Below are 17,983 nucleotides of genomic sequence, written 5' to 3' on the forward strand. Positions count from 1 at the left end.
AAGTAAGACTTAACAACCGCCTTCGGCAAACTGCATAAAACAGCGATTACACTCGTTCGTTCGGGATTTTATCGACAGATAACAGGAAAATATGAACCATTTGCCGAAATTACTAAAGATACCTCTTTTAAACGGGTTTTTTACAGTCGTTAATTGCCAGCGGTGCTGTGCCAAAATATAAAATATGAGTTCATTCGTACTATATTTCAAGCTTGTCAAAGTTATCTATCAATCTAAAACTGAAGTCTGAAGGTTAACTATCACATCGATACTCTATTTATTGGCAAATGTCAGTACAAATTGAGTAGTTCATCAAATTGGATTCTTTTGTTCTATTTTGTGTCTAACAAAGTTGTTTGTCATGTCAAAATATAATTTACTAACTTGTAAAAATGAAAATATCTAAGTATCTGTTTGTGTTGGGAGATAGTTACCAACCTAACAAAACTCGCAACTTTGACTCTACGTCGAAGTTCTAGAAATGTTTGTCACGTGAAAATAAATCACTGACGAAAAACATGAAGTACAAAAATATGACGATATATTTTTAGGTGACAGTTCACCACGATATAGTTTAGTGTTGGAAAAAACCACCGCGAGCTTGCACGTGACTGTACCACGCAATATAAAGTAGGATGCCCCTACTACTGTAACTAGACAACTTCATACAAGCCGCTAACGAGAACTGTCAACACATACGGCTCGCCGAAATATTTTACAATATTTACTTCGTGACAGGGAAACATCGGGTCTGAAATGTTAATCTTTATTACATCTGCATAATTATTATCTCACTTTCTGTCCATCAGATTTCCATTATGCACGTCATGGAAAAATCGAAATAAAAATCGACAAATCCCAGTCACGTTACTAGGAAAACGCTCCAGTAATGTTTATTACTACAGTATATGACTGTGGTAACAGTGTTATTCGTTGCTAAAATTGTGAGCGTCGACATCGGAAGGCCAAAGTTAATTTTGTGCGGAAACGTTAGCCAACATCGTAGACCGGGGAGCGACGACCGGATATCACAACAAACCACCGTGACGGTACTCACTCAGTCCGCTGCACGACATATAGAATACTTCCATCACTCTTATCTATCTTATGTATAGTGCTAATATTTTTCCTATTTAGGTCATGTTTGCTCTCACTAATTGAACTACAAACAAAAAGTTCCTAGATTAACTCCTTAAAAATGCAAAACACAATCGATCAATACACGGAATTGTCTTTAAACTAATCGCTATTTAAATATTAGATTTGCAAATCGTCGAGCATCGGCTATTCCAAGTAACGAATCGATTGCTTTTCGTCGATTTGTCTCGATTACGTCGCATAACGAAATCGATTTGTGACCATACTCGATGCAATAAAGCAATTGATTACGGAAACGTATTTTTATATTATTTGCGTTGTAACGCTTCGGCGGTTCTCATTGTCAGGGCCATAAGCAACGGTCATGATATAACATTCAATGTTATTATACTCTCACACAACAAAAACGTTCATTAGATAATATCCTGTGCGCCATTGTCGTTGAGTAGTTTAGTCGGTCGATATATCAATTAAACAATATTTATTACAGTTCAGAAACTATTTACATAATATTAACATATGCTTATCTTTGTTTACAGTGAACCAAAAATGCATATTGAAGTGCAAGTTGCCCTAAACTTCGTCATATCGTACCTGTACAACAAGTTACCGAGACGGCGCGTGAACATCTTCGGTGAAGAACTAGAAAAGGCGCTCAAGGACAAGTTCCGGGGTCACTGGTACCCTGACAGACCATGCAGAGGGTCAGCGTTCCGCTGCCTCAAAACCGGAGGCCCCTTAGACCCAGTATTGGAGCGGGCGGCGAGAGAATCAGGCGTGCCCGTCCGAGATGTGCTCGAACACCTTCCGCGAGATCTCGCCGTTTGGGTGGATCCAGGTGAGAACAAATACTAATTTAGTCGCAACAACTGACATTTTGGCACATGTTGCTGATGACAGAGCACGTGAACTAAACCAAACTCATGGCCATTAATAATATTATAACAGTGATGAAAATACAATATCAATCATCTCTAATGAGACCTTAATGAGCCGCTAAAGTTAGAATCTCTACGCGGCATTTCCTTTCGTTGATGTGGGAAAATTTTAATTCACGTCACGAAATATGGAGTTAGTTTGACGCTATTCAGGCATGTTCTCGCCTCACTTGGCTACATCGTGTGCCAAACTAGTGATGTCACAACACAATCTATGTAGAGCAAACGTTATCACTTTGGCTAACTTTGTCGGGTCTGTGATAAAATTAACCTTCGTTGCCCATTATAACTTTAATTATATCGCCATGGTACTGATTGATCTAGGTATTTGCGCATGTCATGTTCACGATAATAGATACAGAAAGAACAAACGATTTGCGCGGTAATAGCAGATAATGGGAATCGTTATACTAGGTATTTTAATTGGCTTTGCTTACTTTGATAATGTGATCTGGCATGGATTTTTCATAAACAAACAACTCGATTAGATAAGAGTCAGGCAAAAAATTACAGCTAACGAAATAGTGCCTTCTGGCTAGCGTATTGCGTAACGGACTAAAAGCCGAGGTCGACTCACAAACGCTTCGGGGACAATAACAAATTATGATTGCGCTCTACGCTAGTCAGTTGCAACTGGACCGTAATCTTCACACTGAACTAGTAACAAACTGTCAACTCTTGTTACTACCGACCGACGAGCCCGTACATTGTTCAGACACCTAACACAAATCGATGTTGAGAGTTACTTCGCTACTTTAAACGATACATAAATGCGCTTAAGTTGAGACAAGAACAAGAAATGTTTGTTAATTTGTTTCAACAACAGAAACTAAGGAAATAATCTGGACGTATCCACACATTTAGTGCACACTCCCACAATTTTGATAGATTTGATGACAAACAGAATAAACACCAGATTTGTTTTTCCTATTTCAGGCGAAGTGTCGTACCGCATCGGTGAAAAGGGCGCGGTCAAGGTGCTCTTCAGTAGCGACGAGCGAGCTGCCGACGAGAGGACCGACAGAGAGGTGAGGACCAAATTCAAAATCACATACAATATACTCATCAAGTTCCCTAAAAAATAGCTTAGACGATCGAATATTGTGAAAGCAATGTCAACAAATATAAACACATCAGTTAGAGTGAAAATAACAAAAAAGCTTTAATTTATTATTTTAGAAGACAATTGCCGAATTAATTAATGTTGTCTGGCTATGTGTTTTGGCAATAAAGATCGTCAGGTGGCACAGCCCAGTTATCAATGATAAATACTTCATATGTCACATCCATCCAAACTACGTGCGTACACAAAGCGTCACTTGCGTCATTCAATAACGAGCATTCTTGTCGTTTCAGGTGACTCGAGCGTTCAACCCCGAAGCGCAGTGCTTCCGGCCGGTAGAGCCGGCGGCGGCGCCGTCGCCCCCCGCGCCCGCCGCTTTCTCACCCGCACCACCCTTCCGCGCGCAACCCCTCACATTCACGACGGCGACGTTCGCGCAGACCAAGTTCGGCAGCACCAAGCTGAAGACGAGCAGCAAACGCGCGAACCGCATGTCGCCCACCGAGTTCAGCAACTACATCAAGCAGCGCGCGATGCAGCAGCAGCTGGCGGCGCGCGCGCTGTCGCCCGCCTCGGACCCGGCGGCGTACTTCGTGGCGCGGCGCGAGCCGGCCCCGGCCGCGGCGCCCCCGTACCCGCCGGCGCCGGCGCACCTGCTGCTCGCCAACTGAGCCGCGCACGCGCGCTAGCCGCACCGCGCGACCCGCTCATAGAGTCTTTACTTTTTTACGAGAGAGACGCGCGCCGCGATTTATTTTTTTATTTTCCGCGGGGGCGTCCCGCGCCGCCCGCCGCTTGTGATATCCGTACGATTTTCCATAACTTTTTGTATTCTCGTTCGTTACGTCGATGTGTAAATTTATCGATAGGAGCAATAATCTGCCGCGCGACTCGCCGGCGATTTATTTTCGTAATATTTAATGCTGAGTCAAGTTTTTGATGTCTTCGTTCGATATCGATATATTCGTAGGGTGTAAGGGAGCGAATGGCCGAACGGCCGCGTGCGCTTACGACGACGTACCTTCTAGAGCGAGCCTGTATACATACGTCCTCCGATCTAAGAAAATACTGATATTTAAATATGTATACATAATATATATTCGTACGCGATAATCGTCTAATTTTTCACGTGGAAATGATGGCCAATAGAGAAATTACGTATTTTTAATATTGAAATTGATAATTCATACTTACTATTATAGTGTACTGGTACCTATGTATTGTACTCGTATGTTGTAATAAATGTTTGCATATCCGGTCGGACGTGGTCGGACGGCGGCGGGCCGCCCGAAGGCGTCGGAGATCTCACATAGTGTAATCATCACTCGTACGATTGTACCCTTATAATAATAATAATTATAATATACATAATAATATATTATAGGTTTAGCTACGTTTCAATCTAACAGTATTTTTTTAAGAAGATATTAGTCCTTGTGTACATTACCGGTCGTCCGCGTCGCGGCGCCGGCCTTAGTGTGTATGGTATACTTATATTGTTATAAAAGACATGAATATGAATAAATGATAGAAAAAATATTTCTCAATTCATATAATTAAATAACGGGTGCATGCAAATTCATAAAAATAAAAACTATGTGTTATTTATCTTTTTTATATTTCACTTGGCGGTCGGTACAGTTTTTCAATGGAGGTCATGTGTAGAGTATGAGGTACGTATGTAGAGTGTAGTGTAGGTGCGCGCCAGTATGTATGCATGCATGCGTGATGCGGGCACGCGCACGCGCACGCGCCGCCTGTGCCCGGGTTCGATGCACAACACTGACAACGTTGTACCTAAACTAATATGTACAACTATTTTTTACTATTTTTATATTTTGATTTAGAATTAAGCCTAGTTGTATGATTTCAACTTTAAAATGTACTTTATTACCCTATGATTAATTATTACGTAATGTGTAATAATATCGGTGATTGTCGATTGAGAAACTGACCGAATAGCTACAGTATTTTGTAGATAAAATCTATAATGTAAGTTTAATAATAATACAACTTAGAGTAATGAGATTTTTTATTATAAAGATACTTTTTATTTTTCTTTCTTTTGTAAGATATATTCGATGGAAGTGTTAAAGATAATATAATATTTGCATAATAATATAGTAAATGCGGCTCTCCATGTCCGCTAATATAATTAGTCAATAATAATTTTTCATATTGTTGTACGACTTTTTAAGTTTATATTAAAATGTTTTGTGCAATCTATACTGTGTATTAATATAACCCCGACCATACCCCAACTGTTGGAAGGTAAAATTATAAAAAAGAAACAAATGTTTATAATCATTAAGTCACTTTATTACGAAACCACAAAGATGACAAAAGTGAACCTCATCTATGGACAATTTTCACAAAATAAAGCGTCATCAAGTACTAATATGAATCAAAATGGATAAATATTAATTGAGTTATTTAACCATGGCTTATGTAAAATAGACTCACATCGTAAAAAAAAATGCAAAGTTATTTTAAATAGGTACGATTATGTATAAAAAGAAGTTCTGTAGAGAATTAATTGAACTAAAATTTTTAAAACAAACCCGGATAATGACACTGAAAAATGCCTCATGCATAATTAAAATCACAGTCACTATACAAATATCTTCAATTTATCTCAGAAGTAATATAAACTCCAAAATATCAACAAATTGTTACCATATGAGTACTGAATGGCGCTTTGATATAAAGATCGACAATAATATTAAACTATTTTATCTATAAACATGAACTGTGATAAACCATCGCACACAACCCAGCATAGAAGAATATCTATACAACCGTCCATATCAATTAATTTGTACATTACTCTTAAAGAAATGCGAATTTTAAACACAAGCGTGTTTTATACCCTTTTGGTTAGGAAAGGTAACAATATTGCTTCAGACACTATGGTATGTATTATCAACTAACAGATTTGGAACATTCTTAAAATGCATATTTTAGTATTTATATTATAATATCAGATTCAATGTGTACAGAAGAATATATACTTATGTTATACAGGAACATTTTATGTCTACTTGAGATATAATTTAACTACTGTTATGGAAAACTCAACGTATTTTTGGCACTGTTCGTCAGCTGAAATAAGAGAAGAATTTTATTTGTAAAAGTATAAAGATTTAACAGTATCCAAAATCTTAGAATATATCTTAATAATATATTTAACATACAATATTTCCAGATTTTTTAGGCCTTTACATCTATAACTTTTACAAATTTAACTTATTTGTAACCATAGATGAGGAGATATGCCCTTAGTGGTTCACATAGAATATATATTTAAAATTACTAAAAATAATCAGTACATTTTAGTGTAACACAAATGACCTTACCATTTTTAAACCAAATCGATAACTAATTGAATCCCAAATTACAAATAAAATTATCACTAAATATTTACAGTACATAGTAAACTAAACATACGATACTTAATGAACAACGCCTAAGACCATAGCATTCGTCGATTTAAAATAAAATCAAATATTTTAAAAAGGATACTTACAATTTAAACTGGTTATGACTGATTTTGACTATGTTTCACAATTTTGGCCCGTGATTCCAATATTCAAAAATAGAATAGTTTGCTATCAATATTTACTTACTTAATTATCATAATTCATTTAGTAAATCACGATAATTACTTACACATCTACAGACATAAGTATCCAAAGTGAGTCCACATAAACCATTACGTCGAATTGAAATTGCAACAGTCTTCATATCACTATGGACAGAATATAATAAATAACACAATTCGTGAGCAAAAGCTTACTTGACAAACAATAATGAAATAAAATTAAAACTTGATTCTCATTAAAATCAAAAGTCAAGGAATGACGACATAACGATATAAAACAATATCATTTTTGAACACAGCCGAGCTGTGGTGATTGCTATGTACAGTGAATCCGATAATGCCAGTATTCTGGCACCAGTACGGATTAAGTAATTAATTAAAAATACGAGTCGAATCGCGCTTCGCATTCGCTTTTATACATTTTCATTTATTACTAGGTAGATTAATAACCGTATCAGGTAATGATCAGTGAGCCATCTCAATGTGCCGCTGTAAACTTTTCTTGTTCATGTAAAACCTATCGCACATGGCACAGGGAAAAAAAACCTTGTCGTTGTCGGCGTGCCTTGCCCTCGTGTGGGACGACAGATCCAGCGCTCTTGCAAAGTATACTTTGCAAATATTACAGAAGAATTTAGTAGGCGTCGCGTGCATTGTGCGGTGAGCTATCAAGTCCCTAGGTGTTGCTACACCATCTCCACATTGAGCACACGTGAACTCTCCGGGAGGCGCGATTGGCACATTGCCATCATTGTCGTCTTCCTCTTCCTCCGACTCCTCCTCACCGTGATGCCTCACTCGATGCGCCCTGAGAGCTTGCTCGTCATCATATTGAGCTCCGCACAAGTCACATGAATACGTATCCTCTTCCCCTTGACCGCCCGTGGTTGAACTGCCTTCACCACTTTCATAATGTTTCTTCATGTGTATGAGTAAAGTTGATTTTCTTGTGAAACTCTTATCACAAACCGGACAAAAAACTGAGTTAGGTTGATGGACTTCGTCCATGTGGCGCTGATACGCCGCCCTTTTAGTAAACTCCTTATCACAAATTGTGCAATATCTGTCTTCGGCAGAACTGGAATTATGTTGTTCCAGCTCGACCGAGTCGTCAGAGCGCATTTTCTTATTAGGATTAACAACTGTGACCTCAACCTCCGGTGGTAGTCTCCTTTTAGCTGCTACAGCAGCAGCCGGACTCGAGTGACTGACCTTAGCAAGTTGTGATGGATCAACAACTTCATGTTTACTTATTTTACTAGTAACTTTGTGCTGAGGCATCCATAGCCCGCTATTGTTAGCGGCTGCTTTGCCATCGGGTGATCTTAAATGCCATCCACGGTGGCTCTTTAGAGCCGATATTGACGTGTAACTTTTGTGACAGATCTCGCAGTCAAAAGTTTGTGGTTGGGGTGGTGCTTGATTTATGCACTGGTGATTCTGTAAAGCTAACAAGCCGACGAATTGTTTGCCACAAGTGTCACAAGGATAACGTGCCTGATAATCGACGCTAGGATCGGCCGACTCCTCATTCTCATAATCGGCTTCCATCTCTGGTGCAGGTTCCTGAGATTTACTCGAACCTTGGTTAGCATTGTAACCTAACAGCTCTCTCGCGTGAGCAGCCTTCAAATGTTCATAAAGCTCCAAAGTTGAATTAAGAGGTTTGCCGCAGATTTTGCACATTTGAACTGTAGATTTATGGACATTCTTTCGGTGACGGTAATATGATTTTTTATCTGAGAATGTAATTCTACATATAGTGCAACTTGATCTACTGCTACTTTCACCGCTCGCCGACGGGGTTTGTGTCTCGTTACTACCTGAGTTAGGATTAACGATACCGTGCTTTGCACGTTTGTGTTTCCACAAACTAGTTCTGAGCGGGAATCTTTTGAAACATAATTCACACGAGAAAGGCATTGGATCTGGTTGTGTCTGTGGGACATTATTAGGGAAATTGGTAAAGTTGAAACTATTAAATTGAGGCGTGGAAAGTACGGCGCCATTTTCATCAGGATTGAACTCTTCCTCTTCGGTAGAAGCTTGCATAGTGTTCTCCTCGCTATCATTTCTATCGTTTAATATATCAGCGTGTAAAACTTTCTTGTGTTTCCAAATATTCTTTTTATGCATGAATCCTTTGCCACATATGTCACATGAATATGGAGCATTAGGAATATTGTAGTGGGGTTTAAATAGTTGGACCATCGGATATACTTGTTTAATGGGTTTTCCGATTATTGATGGAGAGAATCCTTTAGTAGTAGATGTAGTTTCACCAGGTTTTCTGTTAGTAGTAGGTACTTTAGCGTGTATACGCATGTGATTTGAATATGCTTGGCGACTTTTGAATGATCTGATACAGATGTCGCAGAAAAATTCTGAATCAGCAGCAGCTAGCGCGCCAACGCCAGGATGGGCTTGTTGTACATGCTCTGACAGTTTTTGAGGTGTGCTGTATGAATTCGCACAAACACTACACGGGTAAAATTTAACCCTCAAATGAGTGTTCTTATGTTCGGCAAGTTCTGAAGGACGCAAGAATTTCTTGTCGCACTGATCGCAGTGGTGTGCAACTTGATTGTGTTCAGCTACTTGGTGGTCCGTCCACGCGTCGACAGTCTCGAATATGGCATTGCATTCAGTACAAGAATAGTGGTACTCCTCAGCCTCTTCCTTTACAATTGACATGTCCGGTTCATTGTTTGGCATGCCTAGTGTTCTGTCAGAATGTTCCATGTAAATGTGCTTGTTAAGATCAGCAGCTTGTTCGTATTTAGAGTCGCAATGCTGACAGTAATGGGGTTTCTCTTCGTTGTGTATGATTTTTAAATGTTTTACTAAATTCGGATAGCTGCTGTTTTTCTTTCCACACAATGGACAGTCAGTTGGCCGACCATCGACACATTTGCTTTGACTATCTGATTCAAAACTACCAGCGTGAACCGCTAAAGCATGATCATTGAAGTCTTGCATGTTCGCGAATTTCTCTGGACACAAGTCACAGGCTACATAAACAGTACAGTCACCTTTGCGAATATGTTTTTTGAGTAAACTCTTATCTTTGAATCTAGCTCGGCAGTGAACACAGCACAGTGGTACTCTAGATTGACCATCTTCATGTGTGTCTAATACGTGTTTCATTATAAACTGTTTCAACTGGAATTTTGCTGGACACAGTTTGCATGCATAGGACCGAGCATTGAAAATGTCTTTATACTGCACTTTGATCTCCTTCGGTTCATCTTCCAGCACTAAATCATCAGTAATTCCATTTTCATTATATATAATCTTCCACAAGTTAGTACAAGAGTTGGACCTCATATGACTGAGCAAGGCGCCAATATGTCCAAACGTGATTACGCAATTGTAGCACGTGTGTTTGGGGACCTTGTGTCCATTTTTCTGCAGGTGCTGTATAACAGCTTTCCTTCTCGGATGTTCTTTGTCGCAACAAAGGCAACGTTTCGTATTGATTTGTTGTATAACGTCGCGGTATTTCTGAATAAAGTCTCGTTGTGTCTTTGTGACGTATGTTTTGTCAGGGTCGAGTTCCTTGACCTCCTCTTCATCGACGGTCTCGTTAGGATCAGCGGTATCGTCAAGATCATCGTCATCGTCAGCTGCTTCGCTATTAAAAGAGTTGACTTGCAAGTCTTCATTGATCTCTACAACCGGCTGTAACGAAATCGTGAGGTCATCATCTTCGTCATCGTCCTCATTCTCGTCATGATTCATTTCATTTTCTTCATGTTCTCTGTCTTCCTGACCATCCTTCATCTCGTGTTCAGGCTTAATATCGAGACCATCTTCCATATCCATGTTTTCTTGGCTATCGGCGGTATCATCAACGCCATCCTGATCGTTATCACTTTGTCCCTCCATATTGTCATCATCCTGATCCATATTTTCGTCACCGTCGCCTTGTTCTTCGGCTTCATGTTCATTATTTTGTTGCCGCGCTATCTCAATTTCACTTTCCGAATTCATATCAACAGTATCGTAATTTTGACTTTGGCTATTGTGCGCTTCTCCGTCCACTTCCTCATCCCCTTGGTTTTGCATGTCTTGATCGTAGCCATCACCATCAGGCTCCGACAATATAGCTTCTACTTGGAAAGATGCTATTTCTGGCTCAGATATGAGTGTCTCAGGACTTTCAGGTCCCGAATTAATTATTTCAGGTTCAGAAACTAACACTTCAGGTTTAGAGGTCAACAAAGTCTTTAGAATTTGAGGTTCCTTTTTCTTAATTTGTAAATCTTTAAGTGCTTTGATACGAAGCGGGTACGGTAAATTATTTTGCGGCGTTTTTGATGATTTTATTGGAATAGGTTTTTGTGGTGTTATAACTTTGTTAACGGGAACTATTTTAGCTGGGATATTTTTGGACATAAATTGCATCTTATGGCTAATAGGATTGGGCATCAACCGTGCTTTGGGGTTGAAAGGGTTCGGCCTTAATTTGGGTTGAAGATGAGTGAGTGATTTTTTGGGAGTAATTTTGTTGGTGTACCTGTCGAAACTATGAGCCGTGAGCTCGTGTCGACGGGCATTGTGTGAGTATCTGTATGTTCTGCCGCAGACGAGGCAGTCTTTGGACGCGAGCTGATGAATACCTTGGCGAGCGTGTAGCGTCTCACCCGTGGGACGCATTACAGTTATAGACACTTCCGGCATGTGAGGCATCTTTGGGAATGGTTGAGGAGGTTCGTTCATCTCTTCGTCCTCCTCTTCTTCCTCGTCTTTTTCACTCTCCACTCCCTGTAATTTGCAACGAAGTTCCAAATAATACACAAAGTGCGATTTTAAAATATTATTCAATTCAACTTTTATTTGGGAAGGAAGACAAATTTTAAATATTACAATATCTTTACTTGAAAATGTTTAGAACAACTTGATCAATTATTTAATATGAATAATTAATATGACACTTCAAACAATTTGTAACAGAAAATTAAATTAAAAAGCATCCTAGTAAGCCATCAGAATCTATAATATAAAATTGAATCGCAACATTTGTTGCTAAGCGCAAATCTCGGAAGCATTGAACCGATTTCGCTAATATCTTGTTTATAATTCAAAAGTCTTCCTTGACGTATGAGGATGGTTTTAAGGAGAGAACAATAAAAAAATACAAAGGTTAAAACAAATTTCAAAAATAAAGAATCGACTACAAGGCGATACTAAGTTCACAGGGTCAGCTAGTTTCTAACAAAATGCTGAATGTTCATAACAATCTTCCATTTTAATGATTTTCAAACACGTCAACTTATCTTGCTACTGGGTTATCACACAACTATTCCATAATCAGTTCCAAGATAATTATTTAACAAAATACAATATCTTGAATAATGCAGCTAGAAAGTTACATAAATAATTTAATATTAATTCAAGCTGATTATGAAAGCAAATTAAAGAATAAATTTGACATTGAAGAGCATTTAATTAGTAGAGGCTACAAAGTTTTGGACATTCCTACCAGATGAGATTGCAGTCTCAAATATTGCACTTGTTATAAAGTATTTCATTATTTTGAAAATAATTTAAGTATGTAATTCAATTACTTATAAATATAATATTATTAATATTAAGAACCATAGCAAATGGTTTTATAAGTAGGTCAATGACCTTCAATTAAATAGCGTCAAAAATGCTAGATATGTTCCTTGTATTGCACTTGTGTGACAACATTAATTTGTAATACCAAAGTCACCGAAAATATTAAAATTCTAAACTTAAGTACTTAGTACAAATAAAACAATAACTATGAATATAAATAAATCTGTTTTGACTTTTAAATAACATTTAAAGTTGTCTAACTGGCACACACAGTACAAATATTGACGGAATGCTCTTTACAGATGGGTGTTCCGCACTTGACACAGTACTGTTTCGTTCTTCGATCTCGTTTTGTGGTCTTCACACATATTCTACAGCGCTTCCTGTTCTTGTAATATGGCTGCACAAATTCTTGCAACAGAGACATCTTTTCCCTTCTTTCCTTCAAACCATTTATTGGAGATATTGATATTCTCTCTTCTGGTACTAATAAGCTCAAAGCCAAATTTTTTATAAATATGCGCCGTTGTCCCACATTGTTGTTCTGAGAACTCCACAACACTTGAGCATTAACAGAGGCAATATTTAATAACATGAAGAACAGTGACAGTGTCCAATCATTAGTATGCTGCATAGTTGTGTAATAATTCATGAGAACATCAATAACTTCTACAGCTGACTGATTTCTCTTGTACACAGACACAACTGTTGTTTGGTTTACATGACCTTTTCTATAAAACCTGGGTTCATTGGTATATAGTTACATTTATTGATTTTGATTCAGCATTCACATAAGATGTCAGTGACACTTCATGATTTATAAAACCAGACATAAATGTTCTGCATTTTCTATATTGAGAAAGAAACAATGGTGGAATCCAGTCATTGTTTGGATTTAAAGCTGCTATAGTAAACAGCTGATATTCATTTCTGAGGCGTTCCATCAACGACGAAGATGTATACCAACTATCCATAACAATGGTTCTGCCCGTACCAGCTAAATGCTGCACTAACTTTTTCGTTATCTCCTCGGCGCCAAAGTAGGGGTCAGTAATGACATCTAAATTGCTTATATAGAATGTAGATGAGTCGACGAGCAATACCATTTTTATGCCGCGCTTCAGTGGTTTCTTATCAATATCATATCGAAATGGGCAAGGTCCGTAAACTGGCACGATGATCTCATCAATAACCGCAATATTCTCGATCTCATGAGCTGTTCTGCAATTCATCGCGAAGATTTCGAATACCTTACGCATACGTTTCATAATGTCAAACTGAATAATGCTATCGTCGTCCTCTTTATCGAAACTCATGTTTTGTAGGAGGAATTTAAACCTTTCGTGTTTCATGGAATTTCTAACACAAGGTATACCACATTCACTGCTCCAAAGGTCACCATATTTTTGATGCGTCGGCCGCATTATGCCATGCAAGTACAAAATGCCGATAAGCGTTTTTATTTCGCTGACGCTTGTTGCAACTGAGTAACTTTTACCATTCCTTACAATATTTTCATTAGTGGAACTGACAATCAATTCTAGTAGGTCATCAGTGAATAACAATTGCCAAGCATTTTTAGGTTGTGGGCAATCTTGTTTAGGAATATTTGATTTACGTTTTCTCAGCTGCAGTGCTTCTCTGATTTTGATAGAATTCATAGATGAAGATAATTTCGGAATTTTGGATATAACTTGGTTATTTTTGCATAAGTAGCCACCCCTACAATTAACATATTCATCCTGAATGTCTGGCTGAAGTTCGGTGTCAGTGTCAGAGTCGTGATCAGAGTGTTGTAAAACATCACTCTCTTCTTTCGATTGTAGAGAGTCAATCACCTCATTGTCTTGAACCATGTCCAAGATTGCATGGACTCGGTGCCAATCCATTCGAGGATCCACACAATTCTGTGGATGAAATTAATTCAGTTGAACTATTCTCACACTGATTCTCTTCACATGTATTATTTGCCACTATTATGCAATGATTGAAATCACTTGTATAAAAATATTGTAATAAATTAAATTTAAGTCTTAATATATTATATTACTGCGTAATATTAAATATAAAAGTTAACAAAAGTTGAAGTGTCATAATAAATGGAAATGTTTGGCTCACAACAACAACTGCTTTATAATATGATAAACTATATTGAGCATGTAATCTCTACCTTATCACTTCTTGGTGTGAGCCCCAATGATGCCAAGATTGGGGGACCTTCAGGCTGAACTTTGTTTGCCGCATTGGCATTCTGAAAAATATAAAGTAATACATCACTAACTTATATTAAGAACAGAAAAGAAAGCATTCTATAAATAATCTAAATGGAATAAAGTGCTGTAAAATGTTAAAATGTGATGACAGAATAAAGTAGCACATACCAAGAACTTGTTTTTTAAACAGAATATGTGAGTGAAATATCTGTTTCCATTTATACATTTGAATGACAATTTAAACAGTAGCTTTGTTCAATGAAAATATGGGAGTACAGCGTAAAACCCAGAGTAACTTTCCTAGAGGAACATGATATTAATACCATACAATTGAATGTACATACATACAGGAAAACACCCACAATAACACAACTTTATTCTGAAGTTATCAGGCTGGCAGTGTGCACAGCTACTTCAATATCATTTCACACAAGTTCACATGTCCTTGACACCAAAACAAGTACTGGGTATTAACCAATGTTCTCAGTACTGTCGAAGAGTGATAGCACAAAACTTGGCAGATAACACACTTAGCACCACAAAAACAATGAGTGTGACTCATACATACCTCTCCATCAGGATATGAGCCATCAATAACAACTCCATCATCATAGGCTTCATCAGACAATGGCTCACTCTTTATTTGTACCTGAAAATGCATATTTCCATATGTAAACAATAGATTCTAACTATGATAACTGACAGTTCCAAGCTCAAATATCCAGAAAGACAAACCCACCTCTTCTAGTTGGCTGCCATCTTTACTAATCAGAGACTGTAGTTTGTTTTGAGTCCTTTCACATACATTTTTAAATATATGCCAGTTATTGACATTGTCCATGCATTTCCTGCAGACATTGGTGGGCAGGTCGTCATTTTCGTTTATCTGAAAAATAATCATACGTAATCATCGTACGGTGGGCAAATAGGCGCTCTCCACGACGCGGCCGTTTCATCAGAACGAACGAGGCGAAACCGCGCCTCGTGTATAGATAGATACGCGAGGAGAAACTAAGTAGGTAGGCGTAGGTATAGTCGAACGGCGGCGAGCGGCTGCTCCTCGACCGAATAAGTAGAAGCGAGTCGAGTGGCAGCCAGCGAGCCCCTCGAGGGTTAGCGCTCGATATACGCACACACGTAAAGCGCACTCACGCCGACACCGACGCTCGACCCGTCCGAGGGACGAGCTGCAGGCTGGTCTCGTCCGATAAATCAATACGACCGATGTCCAACCGGGCCATACCTAGCGAAACGCGGCCCCCTCCCGACCTGACCCCCGGGAATAATGCCAACCCGACCCTCATGATACGCGCCATTCCTCGCCGGCTGCACGGAATGCGACGCGACGCGGCCACGAGCGAACGATAGCCGTGGAACATTACAAAATGGTGGACGATCTTACGACATCTCCACCTAAATGCGCTGCCTGTCATTGCTCGAAACGAGGCGGATGACGAGTTCTCACGTATGCCAAGGGTCTACTTTCACTAAAAACTTCACTATTTCACTTATTTTACACACTACTTACCTGAACGGACACACAATCCTTGATTTTCGAAGCGAGGACGGGAGTTTCCGAGTCATCCGAACTGGTGGTAGGAAAAATGGGCAGTAATTCGCCTCGAGATGACAAGCACAGTCTACAAACACGATCATAGTTCACATTCATTGTAAATAAACGATATTTGGAACGTATTTATCACCATCCACTATCTTTAAAAAAGGGACGCCATGTCACCACGAGCACTTCAACACAAAGCACTGCATATCGTTCTTGCTAGAGCACGAAAGCGGCTGATGATGAGGATGAGAAGTCGATAGGTTCGGTCGGGGGACGGCTGGTTCGAGTCGGCGACCACCTGTCGTTCTGCGCATGTGCGCGTAAAATTGCGTCAGGGTGGCCAACATCAGAAACAGAAAACGTAGTTTATGTCATATATCACAAACCTTTGTTTTTGAAAATATTTACTGTGACACGATTAATTTTATTCTGTCTTAGTTATTTAATGCAAAATGATTAGTTATTTCGCCGAAACTCATTTATTGTGTTAATTATATTTCCATGTTTACAATTGCAACAAATATCTTGTTATTAACAAGAAATTAGATTAGATTATTGTTATTATACAAAGGTTTTTTTTTAAATTCCAAGTTCCAAGAAGTGAATGTGACGTGTATACGTGTATGTTTACGTCTATCATAACTTTAGCCAACAATGATATTAAAATAATATATAAAGGTACTTAAAACATACAAAAGAATCGTTACTTATTTTTAAATTAATTACATTTGATTATTTTTATTATTTTTTAAGAATGCAATTAAACTAATGCCAGTTAAGGCCATAAACAACATCTTCTTATTTTGACATAACATTTACATTTACATAGTACATTCAAACTAAGAATAACAAAATTAGTAAACTGGGCATAATAATCCGAAAAATTGTTTGTAGTCCCTGGATTGAGTAATAAAACACATTCTGTCTCGCTCTAAACCAGTAAAGCAAAGGCGGCAGATTTGAACTTCGGATAACTTCGATCTCAATTTGTAGCGGCGGGAGATTACAAAACTCTGACATTTGTTATTTTGTTTTATTTCTTACTAAAATAATAAACTATTGACTTGTTTTATGGTTGGAAATCATCAATTATTAATTAATAAACAATAATGTACTCATCCATGACTTAAAACATTTGAAGCATAAAGGCCCATTTAGACGGGGAGAGTTTCTCGTACGGTTCCGAGCGAGAAACTACACGCTACTATCACAAGCAATAATCGCCATAACACAATCGTATCAAAATGTTTACATACAGGCAAGAACTAAAATCTCGCCTACGATTATGTCATACGAGATTCGCTTATGACTTATCGCTAGGCGATAATTGCCTATGTTTGTTTACACGACGAAGGTATAGTAAGCAGATTGTTGCTTACGAAAATCTCAACTTGTATAAACACGATCTCGCGGGACATATTTTCAAGTTGATACGAGTATCGTACAAATCAGTTTGAATCGATTTTAGTGCGAGATTTGTCATTCGAGTTAAATGATCCGATGAACTCCGATGTGAACTCTGATGCCCGATTCTCCATTTTCGAGAACTGATAGCGACACACAGTGGTGGAATTGCAAGATGACTTTCCAAAAGATTCATCGAATGCACAATAATTATTTTTTTCCAAATACATATCTCTATATTAAGTTGATTTATTATAAGCTAATTGCCATTTATTTGTTTCGTAATCTACCTTATTAAAGCAAGACTGATTTTGAATAAAATATTTAAGTAGATAATCTTTTGATAGTTAAGTGATTTTGAAATTGATCGATTTTTATTCAAACCTTAATGGAATCCCCCAATGCTGTGTAAATAGCTTGCAGAACTTCTACCAAAAAGTAACTTATGGTACACCTAGGTACTCTAAATATTTCTGATAATGTTTAAAATGAATTTCCTGTAGCTAAATATTTTAAAGTTATTTCCAATTTTGTACGAGC

General features: G+C 38.2%; 2 protein-coding genes across 3 annotated transcripts in view; one reads left to right on the plus strand and one right to left on the minus strand.

The window, feature by feature from the left end:
- The window catches only part of Tob (Transducer of ERBB2), a 53,058-nt gene extending 47,736 nt beyond the window's left edge, over positions 1–5,322 (plus strand). The window contains exons 2-4 of the mRNA XM_076113227.1: positions 1,638–1,936; positions 2,973–3,064; positions 3,393–5,322. Coding sequence (XP_075969342.1) covers positions 1,648–1,936; positions 2,973–3,064; positions 3,393–3,770 — 759 coding nt within the window. The 5' untranslated portion in view covers positions 1,638–1,647 and the 3' untranslated portion in view covers positions 3,771–5,322. The remainder of the gene's footprint in view (positions 1–1,637; positions 1,937–2,972; positions 3,065–3,392) is intronic.
- A 74-nt stretch (positions 5,323–5,396) lies between these two features.
- On the minus strand, positions 5,397–16,354 carry LOC142972268 (uncharacterized). 2 transcript variants are annotated; one of them, XM_076113225.1, is made up of 5 exons: positions 16,007–16,354; positions 15,218–15,364; positions 15,047–15,127; positions 14,436–14,516; positions 5,397–11,467 (listed from the first exon to the last, which is right to left on the minus strand). In XM_076113225.1, exons 1-5 carry the CDS (start codon positions 16,145–16,147, stop codon positions 7,166–7,168), a joined length of 4,752 nt encoding a protein of 1,583 aa, XP_075969340.1. In that variant the 5' UTR covers positions 16,148–16,354; the 3' UTR covers positions 5,397–7,165. The 2 variants fall into 2 exon arrangements, with proteins under 2 accessions (XP_075969340.1, XP_075969341.1); XM_076113226.1 differs by lacking the exon at positions 16,007–16,354 and adding an exon at positions 15,722–15,956.
- Positions 16,355–17,983: the final 1,629 nt, after the last annotated feature.

Source organism: Anticarsia gemmatalis, chromosome 4 (genome assembly GCF_050436995.1).
Source record: "Anticarsia gemmatalis isolate Benzon Research Colony breed Stoneville strain chromosome 4, ilAntGemm2 primary, whole genome shotgun sequence".
NCBI classification, from domain to species: domain Eukaryota; kingdom Metazoa; phylum Arthropoda; class Insecta; order Lepidoptera; family Erebidae; genus Anticarsia; species Anticarsia gemmatalis.